Raw genomic sequence first — 19,113 nt, forward strand, 5'->3', positions numbered from 1 at the left:
TGAAGGAACAAAAAAGCGACAATTAAAATAATCGCCAAAAACGTGCTATTGAAAGAAGAAACGAGATAGTTTTCTCTGTGTGTGGGTGTAGAGAGGAAGCAGTGCAGCGGCAAGCAGTGTAGCAACAACAGCAACAACAACAACGACAGGAAGACACGTGACGTGACGCGCGCGCGAGATTTTCGATTTGTTATTTTTTTGTATCCACCAAAATCCGTGCTGTGTTTTTTTTTTATTGTTTAACTGGTATTTTTTCATATGTATATTTATTATGTTGTTTACAGCCGTTTAACAGTTACAAATTCTTTGATCCTTTGACGAGTGTGTCTGTGTGTGTGTGTGAAAACAACAAAGAAAGAAGCAAGAAACAATAACAAAAACAACAGGAATAGGCAATAAAAGAAAAGCAAAAGCCAAAAGACAACAGACAAAAAGTTCGTGGCATGCCAATGGCCGTGCATTGCAGTGGAACGAAGAAGCAACAGCAGCAGAAGAAGAAGAAGCAGTGGGAGCAGTAGGATCAAGCAGTGCACAAAGCAGTGGATGCAGCGTCACCAACAGCAGCAGCAGCAAAAAAAAACAACAGCGTGTGGCAAAGAGAGAGAGAGAGAGAGTGAGAGGGAGAGAGGAAAATAATCAATCCTGAATATTGGGGAACCCCCCCCTCCCCCGAACACTTCAACACACACACGCTCCTTACTCCTCCACCAAGACAAGGCACACGTCCATTGATCGAAAAAAGAAGGGCTTGCCCGCCATCTTAAGAACAACCGAACAACAGCCGGGATATTTTGTTATTGAAACAAAAAAACAGCAATTAAAAAGTGTGTGTGCGAGTGCGAGAGAGTGAGAGAGAGCAGGTGAAAGCACAAAGCAATATAAGGAGAAAGGAGAAGCAGCAGCAGCAGCAGCAGCAGCAAAGAGGCAGAAGTGAGCAAGCAGCGCTGCGTCACCATGAGCGGTCGTCCAAGAACTTCCTCCTTTGCCGAGGGCAACAAACAGTCACCGAGTCTGGTGCTGGGAGGCGTCAAAACATGCAGTAAGTACCCCACAAAACTCGAAATATAACACCTCCCCCTGGTACTCCATCGACCGTCGACCATCGACCATTATAAGAAATAATCGTAATCAGTTCTATTACAAATGAGATCATTCTTTTGCGGGGAGCATTCGTTTTTGAGGGATTGACTTCCCACTTTGTAAACTTAGATCTTTAGATCGTTAATTGTAACATCCTCCGCTTTGCTCCCCCCCTTCCAGGCCACACCGAATCCCTTTGACTGTCATTTTCCATAGAAAGTTAGATGGGACACTATCCCTAACGAACCCATAACGACTTCTGCAGGTGGAATCAGTCCGTCACTTCTGCTGCCACTACCCGGCCCTTGGAAATCGTCGTCTTCGGATTCTCGGGGCCGCTTCCCTCACGGACCTGTCCGAGATCAAACCAGGGACCTTGTCCAAATTCATCCAAGCCTCCGGATCGGACTGCAGTAGTCAGCTCTCACGGTTCAGGCAACGAGAAGGCAACACAATGGACCTCTTATAGGTCCAAGCGAGCTTGGTGGGGCGGGGTTTTTTATCCCCCCTTCCAGGCTACCGCCTAAACCTAACCTAACCTAGATGGGACACTGTATTGCGGGACGCATCCTGTTTCAATCGATGATTTCAAAATCCTATATTTGCATGAGGCAATCGAACGAAGAGCCTCTTTCACCTTTCCTCGTTTTTTGTTTGTATGGGTCTTTTGAGGGAGGTACGGAGTAGTACCTTTAGAATTATGTATCTTGTAAGTTTTCCCCAGTGGATTTTCCTAGATTTTTGCTATTTAGGATAATTATTCTTAAGGATATGTGACAATTTGTGATAATCCACCGTTCAAAAGTGGGTGATTCAACCTTCACCACTGCAGTTCTTTTCCTCTCATAGACACATAGCCTCTATTCCTTGCCTTAAGATCGCTAGATCTCGCCGTCGTCGTGGTTTCCTTAACAATCTGCCTAAAGAATAGATTAGGGAGGAGTCTTGAGCGCCCAGCAAACCCAAATGCGAGACTTAACCCGACAAAACCGTCGCATTTGGACCACCATATGATATATATGATATATGATATGTCGTTCAGTTTGTGGCAATGAAAGTGTCATTTATGAAAGCTCGCAAAGGAATCGTTTGCGAGCCTTTTGCAGGGCGCTGCACGCTCTGGGAAGCTCTGGTCACATTGGACTAAATATCAGCTGGTAGCTGCTGTAGGAAAAAAAGTTTGATTGGGAAGCGCAGATGCAGATACAGATTGGCAAATAGATTTTTTGGATGAGGGAAAACCTAGGGGTATTTTTTTGTATCGCAGAATGCTGTGATTGCCCGTTCTTCATGAATGCACCTGCGAGTGTCGTGCAATGGATTGCAATTCCCAGACTGCCCAAAAGTGTGCTACACCACACCACACACTTGTACCACCCATCCACCTGCATCGCATCCCAAATGCATTCAGAGAAGCAGTAAAGATTATGGAATATTACTATCTGCCTAAAATCTATCCAGATCCATTGATAAACCAATTCTCAATTGGGATTATCTATGATACGACACAGAATCTTCCTGCTGTTCGTTGGAAGGCAAGGCCATGGCATAGAAATGGTAATACCCAATCTTCTTGTTTTTCCAAAGAAACCCAGCTATTGCCTTGTTTTTTTCTTATCAGCGAACGAAATGTGCGCCCACCTGTGCGGCCCACTGTCGGTATGCGTCCCCGATACCCTCACGCACACAGATACGCTCGCATAATGGTGTGTATTGGTACAAGGTGACGTACAATCTATCTCTTAATCAGTAATCTGTTTTTTAGCCACTCTCTCTCTCTCTCTCTCTCTCTCTCTACCTCTCTGTCCGCTGTCTCAATATCATTTTCGGTGTGCTCTCTCCATCTCTATATTTCTCTAGCCGCTCGCTAACATTTGCCAATTTGCCGCTTGGCGTGTGGCTGGCACAGTGGTATGCAGATGCAACCGGTCCCTCTCCTCTCCGCTCCTCTCCGCTCCACTGTGCAGGCACGGCACCAGATACATCATCATCGTCGCCGCATGGCGACTGCGGCGAGCAACGACTACGGCGACGACGTCGAGTGACGCGCATGCCAGCACACACACACATACCCCGCACAGCGGTTTTCACCTCACGCGACCTGCTGCCTCGTACTCGTTTTCTCGGTTTCCTCTCTCTCTCTCTCTCCCTGTGCGATGTGCTCTCTCTCGCGCCATGAGACGGCTTGGCTCTGGCCGCCGCTCTTCCTTACCTTGCTTTGATACGCCTTGTGGTTACTTCGGCCTCCTCTGGCTGTGTCTCGCTCTCTCCGTTCGGCTGTGCAGCCACTCTCGTTGCCTCAATGTGTGTTCGTGTTCTGTGTTCTGTGTTCTGCCTCTCTTGCTGTCAGTGCATACAGTTATAGTTGTCGCTGTTGCCGTCTCCCTCGATCTCTGTGGCTCTGTGGCTGTGTGGCTGTGTGCGTGTTGTTGTTTTTCGAAGCGAAAACGACACGAAATTTTAGTAGCGCTGATGAAACGAAAAACTGAGCATTTGCGGACAACGAAAAACTTACAGAAATGTTTTTGTGCTAACTTGGCTGGGGTTTTGAGAAAAGTTTGTTCTTATCGCACAATAATATCGATACAACATACCCCGAGAATCGTATATATCGATATACCAACACCGTATACTCAACACCGCTAGCCGCCCGAGCCGAGAAACACAACGCGGAATAAATGAAAACGCGCGCGTTTCCAACTTCCATTTAACTTCCATTATTTTTTTTTTATTTTTCACGCTCAGGGCATCCCGTGGCTGCACCGCAAGGCGGTTCTCCGTTTGTGTGTTATTTGAAATAAATAATTTTATTGAGCGAACAGCGTGTGTGTGTGTGTGTGTAAACGGTTTTCCTGTTCACGAAATTGTGTTATTCTTTTTTGTTTTATTTGCGGGCTGTGTATTCCCCTGCTGGCCCCCACGCCCCAGCGCTCTCGTGAGCGCGCGCGTGTTTGTGCCTGTTCGTGCTCTCGCGTTTTTGTGTGCGTGTGTGTGTGTGTGTGTGTGTGTGTATAGGTGTGTGCCCGACGGTGCCCTACAGGACTGCGCTGCTGGCGCTGGCCCGCTGCCGCTAACACAGTTCTCGGTCTCGGGACCGAGCAGAAAAACAAAAAGAAACCCCATACACCAGAAAGAGAGAAAGAAGGTCAGCACAGCTCGCCACCCACCCTCCCTCTTGGACGACACCCGGCGTATCACCCCCCGCACCGGAGCAGCAGCAGCAGCAGCAGCGCAGTGGCGTCGCTGCCCAGCGTATTTCTGTTCTTTCGTTTCTACTGCTGGCTGACGAAGGCGTCGAGCATGTTGGTCAATCGCAGTTCGCTGTTCGAAGGTAAAAGAGAAGAGAAGTTTGAAGGGGCAGTTCGGGGTGGGGTGGGGAGTGACGGGAGAGCCCCAAAAAAAACCCTACTCTCCAAAAAAACAAAGCCAAAAAAAAAACATGGGCAAAGTGTCTAAAGACAAGGTGAGGCACAATCTCGCTTCGCCCCGGCTCATGATTTATTTCCCGCCACAGTTCCCGAGGATTGATTCTCGGTTGTCAGGCATTTCCCTTGATTAAAACAGAATCGAGACGTAGCTATCCCACGACAAATACTCACCATAATAGGAAAGATCTGTGGAACGTTCGTTTTGCAACAAACAACATATCGCTCCCCTTTTTCGAGCTACCTGTCGTATCTTACGATCATTTGCCAAAAACATTCCTTGGGAAAACACATCGCAAAGCCAAAAAGAAATGAAGTGAAAAGCATTACCTTGTCTAAAGACATCTTGTGCCCAAACACACACACGCACACACACAGAGGGGGAAAGAGAGAGAGACAGAGACAGAGAGAGAGAAGTGGCCGTGTGCGTGAGTGCAAAAAGAGTACAGCAGGCGACGAGTCCGGGGCTCTCTCTCTATCGCTCTCGCTCTCTGGCAAAGCATCTAAAAATATCAGAATCGAGCACAACATTTAATTAATATTTATTAATAATTGAGCAAACAAAAAGAAATTGGTTCATAATCCAATTTGTAAAAAGAAAGAAAGTCTGGCTTGGGGATATAGTAATCAAATCTGGTTAGCACTTTGACTCCGTTTTAAATTCAATTAAAACAACGTAAGTTGAACTGCCAAAAGTAAATGAAATGGCATACTGGCACACACAGTAAATAATTAAAGAAGAGGTGGAAGTGGAACGAAAAGGTTAGCCCCGAATACCGCATCGGGGGATCGATGCACCCCCCCCCTCCGGACAGCTCTGATGGACATAGTAATTCCATTTTGATTAAATCCAACTCTGAGTGAAGTTTGCTTCAATTATCTTTGAAATTAAACACTGACCTACGACCCGATCCTGTCCACGACATCCAAGGGGCATTTAGTAGCCTTTGGCATTAGTTTCGAATCAGTTACGATTTAGTTTAGAGTCGACTGCAAAACGAAAAGGTCCAAAGCCAAAGTTAATTCGAAAATATCCATTGTTCCGATGGCAGGTATATGGCATAACCTTTTAGATCAAGTACTCAGCGAAATACTATGTGAGTGACGGCAAACTAAGAAGCGACCGAGCGTCCATTCTACTCGTAAGAAAATGGTCTCCAGAGGGGATAGGGTTTCGGGTTGCCAGAGATCGTGCCTTTAGAATAATATACAATCCCCGCCCCATCCATTGGGCATTCTGCTGAGTCCACAGAATGCAAGGGACCCGAACCAGATACATTTTGTACAAAATTAAAGGAATGCAGAATAGATTTCTTTTGTAGAGATGATGGACCCCTTTTTTGGGGTGTCGATATCCAGAGAATCTTTTATCGACTTTTTTGCAAGTTTCATTGAATATCAACACACATTTAAGCTACTGGCTTGTGTCTCTCTCTCCCTCCCTCTCTCCCTCTCTCTGTCTGTCTCTGTCTCTATTTGGCCTTGAATTTTCTCTCCTGGAATGCCCAAAACACCACCCCCACATCCCCCCGTGAACTGTGCGTGGCCATGCCTGGCGTGGGCGTTCGTTCTGCTGCATTTTTCTCTCTCTCTTCGTCCGTCTTTGGGCCATTGCAACTCTCTCTCTCTGTGCACGCCTCTCGGCCATTGCCTCTCACTTGTTCTCTCTTTCTTTACGGTCTTGATTCGCAGATCGTGCGTTGAATGCGCTGTCTATCCTCTCCGCTCCCTGCCTCTTCTCTATCCTCTGCTTGCTGCTGCGTCATCGACGTCGCGGTCGCTGTTGCCGTCGTCACTTGGCGTAAACAAGATAATGACCCACATAGGCGAGAGAGAGAGAGAGAGAGAGAGAGAGGGAGAGGGAGAGGATGAGCAGGTGGTGAGGTGAGGTGATTAAGACCATGAGAGCGGGAAGCGTGTGTGGGAGAGAGGGCAGGGCGCGGGCACGGGCGCGGGTGAGCGCATTCCAAGCGTCAAAGCGAGCGGCGCAAATGCAGCGAATTTTTGCTGCCGACAGCGCTACTTTCGTATCTCTTTTTTTGCCGCTGCTGTTCATCAAATATTTATGTACTAATTCGTGGATACCCTTACCGATAGAGAGAGAGAGAGAGAGGGAGAGGGGTAGAGGGAAGCATGCGTAGAAAAATCCAAAGCTTCTGTGTGCTTCTAAAGATCTATAAACTTTGACCAAGGTCCTAAATTGAATGTTTTCTTAGCGATTGACAAGAAAATGGGATTCTGATACTTTGGAAACTAGACTTCCTAGAGCCAATGCCACTTATTTTGGTTCACGATCCCCAGAGATAATTCGAAGGGACCCGAACAGGGACCCGTCCCTGTAGGGAAGAATCCGAGAAGGACCTATTCCGGTTCGAGCTAACGTTCCGATCAACAATCATGGATCTTCCATTGCCATTCCAAATGGAGTGTCTGGCCTGGTCTCCCTTCGCCTATGGGACATTTCTACAACCAATCAACAAGGAATGTAATATGCTAAGAAAAAGCATATCATTTCATGCTTTTTATGCCAAAATTTTCGTCAAACAGTTCTTTAAAAATTTCCACATATAATACCATAAACACAACAAAGATACCGAAAAAACTGAGCCCAAAAGCCACCAAAATGAGCGCTAACCATCACAATCGAAAGATGGGCAAAATGTATCCGGAAAATAGGAAGAAACCGATACAGCCGGTGCTGCCGAACCATTCGCTGGAGCCGATGCAGGATCAGACGGTTCAAATACCGGCGGCGGCTATCGATGGCACCAATCCCAATGCCAACAAGGCGGTGACGGCCAAAGTGCGTGATATGAAGCTGAAGATCGGTGAGGAACCATCGGGTTCCACCAAATTCGGGGGGGAAATGTTGATCAAGACTCCGGAGGACAGGAGTGTCGATAGATCATTCTTTGAGAAACAGTTTGGCCAGTTATTGAACAGTCAGTGTCCCCTCCCCCCTACAAAGCATAACCTTCTATTTCCAATATTACGATAATCATGTTTCTCTTTCTGTTTTTTTTTTTTTTCTCTCTCTTTGCAGGTAAGTTGGAAGATCCCGTTTTTTATGTGTTATCTCTTAATGGTATATCCAATCGGTTAATCCAAGGGTAAGCCAGCGAAAGTCTATGTTTAGAAACTACTTGCCCCCCTTCCCTCGCGTTTGGAGATATTCTCCATAATTTTGGTGTATTTTTTGAAGACCACTTTCCATGGATCTATGGCTTGAACATTGCCTTGTACTATTAAGAAATTAATTTTTAATTATTATTTAGCCCTCGTGTTCAGGGCTTCGCGGGCGCTGCATACTTTTGGGCGGCCCTCAATAATGCGGTCGGTCCCCCCCTACGAACAGCAGAGTGAGCGAGAGAGAGGTTACACTTTTGGGGTCGTCGTGCATGCCCTCTCCCTCACACCCACTCGCATCTTTCTCGTGTTGAATCATCGGCAGACGATGCCGCCGCTCGGCTGTGGCCGCTGTTACCTAATTTTTGCATAAGTCGACGCACAGACGGACGCCACGCCGTTTACCGGTGCAGCCAGAACAAGGAGAGACAGAGAGACAGATAGCGGCATGCACTGCTTGCAAATGAGCTTTTTCTTGGGCGAACTAGAAATTCTTGCCCGCTCTCCCTATCTCTCTCTCTCTTCTCGTTGTGCACTCTCATTTTGACGTGTGAGTGCCAGCTCTTCTCTCTCTCTCTCTCTCTCTCTCTCGCCCACCTGGGGATCCATGTTAATGGGCTCTTCAGAACGTTCAATGCTCCGACACGAACACACACGCACACGCACACGCACACGAACACGAACACGAACACATGCAGGTATATAATTGTGAATTAAACGCACACGAACACCCAAAGTGCATTAAAATAAGGTGAAGCTGTCCCCAGACAACGCTCCCCTCTCCTTACGGGGTGCTATATAAATATTTTCTGGATTATTATAAGAGAAACTCCACCGGGAGGCATGAAAAACAACAAGAGATCTACCAAAAATAGTTGCAATCGACTAATGGTAAAAAGTTATTTTATTCGGAATATTACAATTACAATTTTGGATTAGGAAATAAGGTAGAATATCTACAAAGTTATGAAGTATGGCTGAATATAATAAATCCCTGTCGTGTTTGTCCCTCTCTCCCTCTCCGAACACTCCTTAAGAATGGCCTGCTTCTGTAAATGGTGAAAAATCCATTCGCTTTGATTGTTTTTCGGTGAGAAACTCGCCTCACCTTGCACAAACACACCTTGCGCACGCCCCACACGCTCTCACGCACGCACACAGACGCGCACGCATTTAACGCCAGCTGCGCTGCTTTTGCCGACGCTGACGTTGGTCTGCCGCTGCTTTTGCTGGTGGAGCGGTGGGGCTTTGCCTACGGTTTTGGTTTTTGGCTCTTCGTCCCACCGAATCGTGTTTCAATCGTGTCGCATCTACCGAGCAAGCGCCGCGCACTTTCCACCGTCCGCTTTGTTTCGTTTCGTTCCATTTCGTTTCGTTTCACATCGATTTTGCCCCCAAAAAAAAAAAAAAAAAAAAAACTAAAAAGAATCCGAAGATAAAGAAGAAGCAGGGCAAACACAAAAGTGTAATACAAAATCACAATTTTTTGTTTTCGTTTTTGTTTTTATTATGTATTTCGTTGTTGTGACATATGTGTGTGCATAGTTTTGTGGGACAGTGTAATGTCCCACTAATCACAAATTCCATCAAACAATTCAATTTCCAAAAGTGCCCGTTGTTGTTGTTGTTGTGGAGAGAAAACGATAAAAAAAAGAAAAAAAAACCAAATTAAAATGTTTATAAAATAATTCAAAAAAAAAAAAAAAACCAAAAGAGCGCCCCCCATAAGAAATGGTTTCAATGGATTGTGAAATTTGCAGGCGATCATCGATAGAGAGGGAGATACGGGGTCTCCAAGGGGTCCCCAAAGGCGTCTCAAAGGGATCCCAAAGGGTGGTCAAAGGGGTATCCAAGGGGTCTGAAAGGAGTCCCAAAGGTTCTTTGATGATCATCAATGGGTTATATGGTCTTCTAAAGAGGGGATCGCCTTCGAAGGATGGAAAATCAGAAATCCCATTTTGGAATTCTTTGGAATCTTCTGGAATGCGAGTGATTGTACCTCTGGATGGATCTTGAGATAATGCTGGGAAAGAATATTCTGTTGAACCAAGAAGATGGTTCTTTTCTGTTTACTATGGCTTCGCGTGGGGAAAGAGAATCTTCTGGAAAGAGAGCTCTCTCTCTTTGGCAATCTTTTTTTTGGTCTTTTGGTCTTTTGGTCTTTTGAGGGTCTATATTTCTTATCTTAATGCCACCCACACACACACACACACACACACACAGACGCTGTAATGCCACAGGCAACACACAAAATTCATCAATGGAAAAGTTTTTTTTTTTTTGCAATCTCTCCGTCTCTCTCTCTCGGTCTTTGGTTCCCATCTGACTCTGACGGCAACAAGTGGCGAGACGGCGTCGTCTTCAAACCAGTTTTTTTCTGCGGCTGCGTCTGCGCGCTAATTGGTGCTGCTCTCCCTCTCCCTCTCCCTCCCTCTGAGCTCTCTCGCAAGCACTCTTCCCATTGCCCGCTCTTCTCCTTGCCTCACGATGATGCCACGATGATGTGTATCGCAACCTAACTCAACTCCTCCTTCCTCCCCCCATCACCACCCGCACGCCCCTCTGTTCCCACCTTTGGTGGTGCTCCCCTTTCCACCTTTCCACCCTCCAGCAGGCCCCTTCGGCTTTGACTTTTTATGGACGTCAGTGGCGGGTCTGGGGTCTTGTTGTTGTCTCTTGTACGTGCATGCAATTCCTTATTTGCTGTGCGACAATGTTGAAATATGCACTCCACACACACACAGCCACTCAGAGGCTATCTGTGTGTGTGTGTGTGTGTGTGTGTGTGTGTGCATGGGCCAAAAGTGAATTATTCATGTTGCTGGCAATACCCTTGCCGCAGGAGAGGGTATATCAAGCAGAATATCATCTTTATTCAATGATTCGCCACAAACGAAACCCCTGAGGAGCGGATAGAGAGATATGTATGCCCCATAGATGCCACCGAACGTTGTCTCATTGTTTCATTGTCTCAAAAGGGTATCAAATGGTTCGGTTAGGCGGAATCCCTTTCGACAGCGTCTGACTATGCCGCTTGGCCAGTGGAAAATTCCCAAAAAAAATTCGCATGAACTGTGCCGGGATCGGGCCTGGGGCCGTGGCCGGGGCCGGGGCCGGGCAGCACTCTGCAGCGGAATTCTTCCCCTTGCCTCCATGCCCCCTGCCCCTTACCCTACTTCTTGTGCAGAGCGCCAGCTAGAGGGCTCCCCGCCGCCGCCTGCCCCTCGTGGAGTGTGTGGTGTGCCCTCGCCTGGGGCAGTGTTGCCCCGTTGCTCTTGCGCGCTCTTTCGCTTCAGTTTCTTTTTGTATTTCTTATAAAAATAGCACAGACGAAGAAATATTTGCACACACACACACACACAAACTCACACAAACGCACACAATGTACACTTTCGTGAAAGAGAGAGAATGAGAGAGAGAGAGAGGGGGAGACATGTGCTAATTTTCTTCTTCGTTTTGTTTAATTTTTTTTTTCTTGCGTTTGCTTTTGTTTAGTTTTTCGCCAATTTGTAGACGCCGCTAGACAGCCCCCCCCTCCACAATTGCCTGCACAAATTTTCCCTAAGCGAATGGACATACCACTGCGGCCGCCAAGAGAGAATAGGGGCATTTACCGTTGCGCGATCGCTCTTCGAGTGGAGTGCCACCCACGCCTTAAATGTGTCAATGGTTCAAGGCAGTCGACTGAAGAGAGAGCGAGTGAGAGCGAGAAGTGAAAGCTCTCTTTCTCTACTACTACTACTCTCTGGGAAAGCTCAATGGAAAGCTTTTTGGAAGCCAAAAATGCAGCAGCCACTGCCCTCTCTCGTGCTCATCTCTCATCTTTCCGCTCCTCTCAATACCGATACCGATACCGATTCGATCTTGTTAAATGCAGCTGCGTCTGGTTATGTGTGTGTTTAATCTTGAATCTAGAATCTTTATTCGATTCGGCTCTCGCCAGCTGACTGCCTGCCTGTCACGCGTTCCCCCAAAGAGCCTCCTCGTTCTTGGAGCAGACAGAGAGAGAGAGAGTGACTTGGAAATCTCCTCACGTATTTTTTAATTTATTTACATACTTATATGGTCTTAATGACGCTCTCGATATGACGCGAAAACAACAACAAAACTTCGGTATTTAATTGGTCTGACAATTTCTCACGCCCATTTTTGGGGCTTCCAAATAAGGACGGGGGATCGTTGGGCTCACAGACAGACAGACCGATCGACAGACAGAGATGAATGCCGGGGCATTTTTGGTAACCAGAAATGTCGTTCGACAAAAATACGGAATACGGCCAATGGCACAAAAACCAGTGCAGCCGCAGCCCATTAATAAAAATAAAAAAAATACACACATTCATAAATAATGCTTTCCCGATATTCAATTTGCTCGCGAGTGGGGTGTGGGGTGTACTGTACAGTGCGACACAAAAAGTAATGCTCCTTAAAGTAAATCAATAGAAAAATAAATGAAAAACATATTTTATGTTTTTATATGTTTTTGCACATGTTTCCGTTCAAAAGATTCTTTTAAAATTTATTTTTAAATTAAAAAAAATAATTAAATGAAAATAAAAAACAATAAAACAAAATAACAAAAATTAAAAAAAAATGAAGTATAAAAAAAACTGTAAAAATAAAAAAAAAATAAGAAGAATATAAAATTTATTTTCAATTTGTTTTAGTATTTTTCAATGAAAATGGAATGCAATTTATTTTAAATTCAAACAAAATAATCATTTAGAGAACGCCTGATCGATAAGTCATCGAAATGTTCGATAAGTATCGACATTTCGCATTTCGCACGAGGCACATCGAATTTAGTATCGGCTTTGCCATCGATAATTGGTCAGTTATCGATTCCCCTATGGACTACGGTTAAACCCGATTTGAATACTAGATTTAAATGGGAGCCATAATAAGCCCAGTGCTTCGTGTAAAACCGATTAATACTTTCGGGCGTACGACCTTACCATTTCGAGTACGCACTGTACTCGATGAGAGACAGCATACAGCTGTCATACAGCAACGCGCTGCCTCGCGATGCGATGCTATTATCGTTCAATTAACAATTCCTTTTGTTTACCTCAATTTGCAATAAAAAAAAGTAATGCCAACAATAACGATGACAATACGTGGATGGGGCAGAGCCTGAGGCAGGGATATGTCGTCAGGCAGGCAGGCGAACGGAAACGATGTCCACACGACGCGATACGACATGACACGAAGCGGTATGGGTGACCGATGAGCAATACAAATCCACACCCAAAATACTCGAAAAAGCACGCGCTGTTCCATTCCATTTTGTTGCGGGAAATCCCAATGCCCATCCTTATCAGCGCTCCATTTCTGCTGATTCTCTCACACAAAAGATGTCTGTCTCTCAATTCTGTTGGAACGGAAGCCTCCGTCCTCGCCAGAAGGAGGTTTCCACTAACTTTTGTTTGTTTGTAGGTGCTCCCGTTTTCGCGGATTGAGAGATTGAGAGTGCAACACCCGCAAAAGCCCATGTTATGCGTAACAGAGATCTTTATCCGATTTCTGAGCCACATTCGAGGTGGGCCGCTCCCTCTCTCCCTCCCTGCAGGGCGCACACTGCACGATGAAGAGTGCGTGAAAGGGAGTGAAGGGAATCGGGAATCTGCTAGACATGGTCCCACTCTACGATTACTCTTCGAGAACCGGTTCGAAAAGGGCTCATACTACTCCGGAAAGAACCGGAGCCTGCCTGAATATATTAATGGGACTAATTGGATTTTAAATGGAAATGTCATCGAATCGAATCGCATCGGTTCTCGGCTCTCGGATGTATGGTTCCGTCTGATTTCGCGGAAGTTCTATTAATTTATGCGGGAATGTGGATATGCGGAAAGACATTTCACCTTTCTCCCTCGCTCTCTCACTCCCCTGCCGCCCCTCTCTCTTCGCCTTTTGCCACAAGCAGCTCCCAGATCTAGATTGTATAGCATTTAGTTGACTTGACCTTTAGCGGTTTGCAACACACACACACACACTGGATATGAGGTTTTGAATTCGGCTTTGGCTTTGGCTTTGCCTATTTGCGGTTCTTTTGACGGTGTTGGTGGTGTTGCTGTTGGCGGTGGCGTGACGTGACGTGGCGCGCCGAGGCCAGGCCAGTAAGCCAGGCCGAAACCAGTCGGTGGCTCCTGCAACTTGTGCCACCTGCCACTGAAACCCCACAGCGCAAGGCCGTTTATCGACCGCTGACCGCTGAAGGCTGGAAAGAAACAGTAAAAGAGTATAGCCTTGCCTTTGAGTTGTCTTTCGGCTGCTATTTTCGACTTTAAAATAAATAATATTACAAAAAAATAATAAGAAATTAAATAATAATAAAATAAATAATTATAAAATCAGTAACAATAAAATAAATAAAAATTACAAATAATAAATAAATATAATAATAAAATATTTGCATTTTATTTTTTATTATTATAAGAAACAAATTAAATAGAAATAAAATAAATAATAATAAAATAAATAGTAATAAAATAAATAGTAATAAAATAAATAATAATAAAAACTCAAATAATAAATTAAAAAAATAAAAATAAAATAAATAAAACTAAATTAAATAATATTAAAATAAATAGAAACATAAATGGTTTCTGGTTTGTTTTAAAACACGTTTCCATTTAGTCCTGGGGCCACAATATTTTAATCATTCAAATATTCCCTTACAAAAAGGGTATACGAAAATCAACACACAAAAAAAAAACCAATCAAATCAAATCAAAAGCATTTTGAAAACATTTTGAAAGTTGCAAAGTTGAGCTTTGATTTGTGATTGATTTGTGTGCAGGTCGGAACGCAACGGAACGGAACACTACTGGCATTTCCATGCCGCTGTTTCGTTGCTGGTTGTCCTTGGAATTGCGCCTATTGGATGGGGGAATGGTGGAATGGTGGAATGGAGTGCCGTTGCCATTTTAATTTCCAGTTCGTTTCGCTTTGTTTCTTTTCGCTTGGGTGTTATTTCCGATTAGCAAACAGACGCCAAACTGTCGATCAACAATCGAAATGAAGCGATACGCAACGAAGCGAATTCAAGTCCAAAAATAGACACCACAGTCCATTTTTATTGGACATCCCCGTGGCGCCCCACCCTTTCGATATTTATCACTCGGTTTTGGGCTATTTTTAAATGCAAATTCGCTAAACGATGCCTTCTCGGGATGGATTGTGGAATGACTGGAAAGAGGTCAGGGGGGTGGGGTCTGGGTGGGGGGGAACGGCATTTAATCAGCGGCGCGTGGCGTCTAACAAAATTATCGCATGACCAAGAAATAGCACTGCTTCGCTTCCTCTCTCCTCTCCTCTCCTCCACTAACTGTAAGGAACCCCCTTTGCCACCCGCTCCACCCTCTCCACCCTTCGTTGTGAGATTTTTCACCACTCGCCAAAAGTTTCCAGTCTGCTGCACAACAATGTGAAACGGAACACGGACGAACGTCATACCCTATCGGCAAGAACGAAGCACTTTCGACCGAATCGCGAAGGAAGCTACCATGATTATGATTCCCTTTGCCATAGCTTATCGCCTGAACCTATCCCTCAATATTTCCGCATCATCTGAACTTTCAAATAGAGAAAAAAATGTCTCCTGACTGGCCGGAGGCTTATGGGGGAATTGGAACAGTGGAAACCCTCTGGAATGGAACCCTCTATCCATATATCCCCTCTACATATTTAGGGTATCAAAAGCTTCGGCTCTAAGGTGACTCTTAATCTCAGGTATTTCTCTCTGTTTCTGTTTCTTGTTTCGTTTCGTTTCGTTTCGTTCCGTTTCGTTGCGAATCTTTGGCGATTAGCGAGTGGGAGACCGCGCAATTAGCACATTTCTATCTCTCCCTCTCTCTCCCTCTTTGGCTATCTCTTTCCATCTTGTTGGCGTGCAAATTAAATTAACGTGCCACACAAAAGCAGCGCCAAACACAGAGAGACAGCGAGACAGCGAGAGGAAGGTGCATATGAAAAAAATATTAATGGATTTTTTTTTTTTTTTTTTTTTTTTTTTGGAATCCATTGATTGCCCTTTTGCTATCAATAATATGGGAACAGCAATTGCCAATTACCCTGTTTACGGCGGGGGTAATTTTCCACTCTGGCTCTGGTCCCACTGGCCCCACTGGCCCCACTGTTGGTCCACAATTAGCACCACTCTGCGGCTCGTATTTGTATGTAAAAATTGATAATTTTCCGCCCTCCTCGTGGGACAATTGGGCTGCAGTTTGCCAGGGCCAAACACACGCTCTGTGGATTCAGGCATTTAGCAATTGCCTGCCAGCCAACGGATCCGATCAGAGCCTGTCACGTGCCGTGCGATTCCAAAGAAACACACAAAGGCTCATCCAAAGGCTGTCTACTGTCTGCGGTCTGCGGTCTTCGGTCTCCGGTCTCCGGTCTAGACTGGTCTTGTCCGGGTCTGGCCCGGTTCGAGTGCCAGTTCGGGGTGCGGGCATTGCGCAAGTGCAGCCGCACTTGAACAATTGGGTCTCCCTCTCTGTCTCGCTCTGTCTGCGGGCCAATCTTATCGCCATCATGGTCTCCATATCGTCTCCGTGGAGAGGTCGCATCATAGAGAGTGTTTTATTTGGTTATTGGGGATAGTAAATGGGGGGGGTCAAACCTTGCAAGGGGTGCCCCGCGACATCCTTGCTCTGACGCTGATGCCCGATGCTTGGAGACCCTGTTTCTTGACAAAAGCCAAGAAAACAAAAGCAAAACAAAGAAAAGAAAAGAAAAGAAAAGAAAGGAAAAGCGGCGGCGGTGGCTGACGTAAACGCCGCCACGCATTGCGTCACTGTGCCCTGCCTCCCGCCTTGCCCTCTCCCCTTTCCTCCCCCCTCCCCCTCCCCTCCTCTCTCTATCTTCTGTGCTAGAATGGGAGAGAGAGCGCCAAAGAGCGGCAGAGCGGTGCGTAGGCATTTCAACACCTCCCCCCCCCCCCATTATGTCTCTCTCTCTCTCTCTCTCTCTTGCTCTCTTTCGGCGGCATTTTTGGGTGCTCTCCAATGATGACACATGGCTCTCAACTATAAATAAAATTACTAAACTTATGCGCTGCGATAGAGAGAGAGAGAGAGAGAGAGAGAGAGGAGTCGGTGGCAGTGCGAGTGCGAGTGGGAGGGAAAGAGTTGGATGCGTGGATGATTATGCGTAATTGGCTTTAAATGGGAAAACAAATCAATTTTCACTTTTTCATTAATGCTTCAGAGACAGAGAGGGAGAGAGGGATATTTTTTTATCCAATGGGCTTGTTTGTTTCGATTTTTGTGGCTAAAATAACATAATAGAAAAATGTATTATGAAGAAAATCCCAAAAAGCATTTGCAGAAAGACCTCTAATGAGCAGAGAAGTGCTGCCTGCCCCTGCAACAGCCACTCTGCCCCTGCCTCTCCATCGAATTGGCTGATGCAATTCATAAATTGCTTTGCGTACAACATTCAGCATTTTGATGATGGGCATCCAACAAATAGTTGACTGTTATTTGTCTTTGTTTATTTTTTTGGTGTGGGGGGGCTCGCTCGCTCTTGCACCCCAAAACAACCACCGATACAGAGATACAAAGATACAAATACAAAGATACAGATACGAAAACAGACAATGACTAAGCCAATGCCAAATGCAGAACGAAATTGGAGCGCAGCTGGTGAAGCCCAAACCGCCCTGCCCCTCCACTGATGTCACTCCATGGAGTTTGAGCAGACGGAGGCAGAGACAGGGGCAGGGGCGAGGACAGGGCCAGAGGCAGGGGGAGAGACAGGGCCAGAGGCAGAGCCAGAGGCAGAGCCAGAGGCAGAGCCAGAGGCAGAGCCAGAGGCAGAGCCAGAGGCAGAGCCACAGACAGAGCCAGAGCCAAAGCCAAAGGCAGAGCCAGAAGGAGATCCAGACCCAGAGACAGAGCCACAGACAGTGCATTTTCGATGGGTATGAGTAATCGGGGAATACCCTCCCTCCTCCCTCCTCCCTCCTCCTTCTCCTCCTTCTCTTTTTAAGGGAAACTACTTCTCTTTGGAGCTCCCTTTAGCTCTTAATCATCGTCACTAAAATACATTTGTACATATCGAATGGGAATTGGGAATTGGGATTATCGGTTCCCTTCAATGATTTTCATAGGAATTTGGGGTCTTGGGAAATCATGTGTGTTTCTTTGGATCAGTAATCAGCAATCCATATTTAGTACATAATAAATTACTTAAGGATCGGCATTTGAATGAAGTTTTTAGCTGGTTTTTTCCGGGGGACCCCTTCCCCCCTTTTTGCTTACAGTTTTGTGAATCATTTTGCTTTGATTTGTCTTGTTGTTGACGTTTTTGTGGTTGTAGCTGTTGTTGTTGTGACTGTTGTTGTTATTGTGGTTGTTGATGTTTTTGTGGTTGTTGATGTTTTTGTGGTTGTTGATGTTTTTGTGGTTGTTGATGTAAAATTGTTGTGGCCTGAATTGAATTTCCATAAATTTCCATAAACCTAGAAGAAGAACAAAACAAAACAAAGACAACGCGGTTGTACCCTTTTGTTCTTTGTTTTATTTTTTTCAAATATTGTTGATAATTAATAATTGACAATTAATAATTAAAACTCTAATATATCGATATATATCGCACAATGTAAATTTATCGAATTATGAATATTAATTTTTCGAATTATCGATAAATATATAATTACCGATTTATCGAAAGTTATCGAGGGCTCTGGGAAGCTATCAAAATGTATCGAAAACTATCAAAAGTCATCTAAAGCTATCGAAAGCTATCAAAAGTGTTCCAAAGTTATCGAAAGTTGTGAAATTGTCAAATATTTAAATTGTACGGTCTAAAAATAGAACATAGAGATACATAAATGAAAATAGTCCCAAGATACAGGGCAAATCCCAAGGCAGCAGATCAACAGATGGTCGGCTCTCTCTCTCTCTCTCTCTCTCTCTCTCTTTCGCACTCTGTGAAAGGGTATACGATTGTAAATCAGTTTAGAATTTGTAATTCTGTTATTGTTATTGTTATTGTTGTTATCGTTGTAGTTGTTGACTATTTTGTGCCGTGCTTGTTTGTTTTTCTCGTGACGTTCTTTGGCAATCGAGTGAAATAATATGTAATGTACTCGCACATATGTACATATACATATGTATGTACATATAATAATTATGATAATATAAAGTGCAGCGGCAGCGGCAGCGGCAGCGGCAGCGGCAGCTGAAGCACTGGAAAAACAAGTAGAGCCTTTCCACAGTCGCAGTCGCGGCAGGAAGGAGGAAGGGGTTTCGGAGCTGCTTATCAACTCTACTTAATCGTATATATATATATATATATACATATATGTATGTGTACAATTATAAAAGTGTATGAAATGGGGGCCATATAGATACGCCGCTGCACGATCCCGTTGTGGTTACGGACGTGTTTCAATAATCGTTATAGCAACCAACCCGCCTCCTTCCCCTTCTCCCGGCCCCTTCCACAAACACCCATAACCGTTCCACTC

The 19,113-nt window shown here is 45.1% G+C and overlaps 1 protein-coding gene across 1 annotated transcript in view; it reads left to right on the forward strand.

The window, feature by feature from the left end:
• Nucleotides 1–381: 381 nt before the first annotated feature.
• LOC6599967 (protein kinase shaggy) overlaps nt 382–19,113 on the forward strand; it is a 43,722-nt gene continuing 24,990 nt past the window's right edge. The window contains exon 1 of the mRNA XM_026993409.1: nt 382–1,039. Coding sequence (XP_026849210.1) covers nt 955–1,039 — 85 coding nt within the window. The 5' untranslated portion in view covers nt 382–954. The remainder of the gene's footprint in view (nt 1,040–19,113) is intronic.

The sequence above is a fragment of the Drosophila persimilis genome, unplaced genomic scaffold (genome assembly GCF_003286085.1).
Source record: "Drosophila persimilis strain 14011-0111.01,24,50 unplaced genomic scaffold, DperRS2 tig00000829-arrow-arrow-pilon, whole genome shotgun sequence".
Taxonomy (NCBI): Eukaryota; Metazoa; Arthropoda; class Insecta; order Diptera; family Drosophilidae; genus Drosophila; species Drosophila persimilis.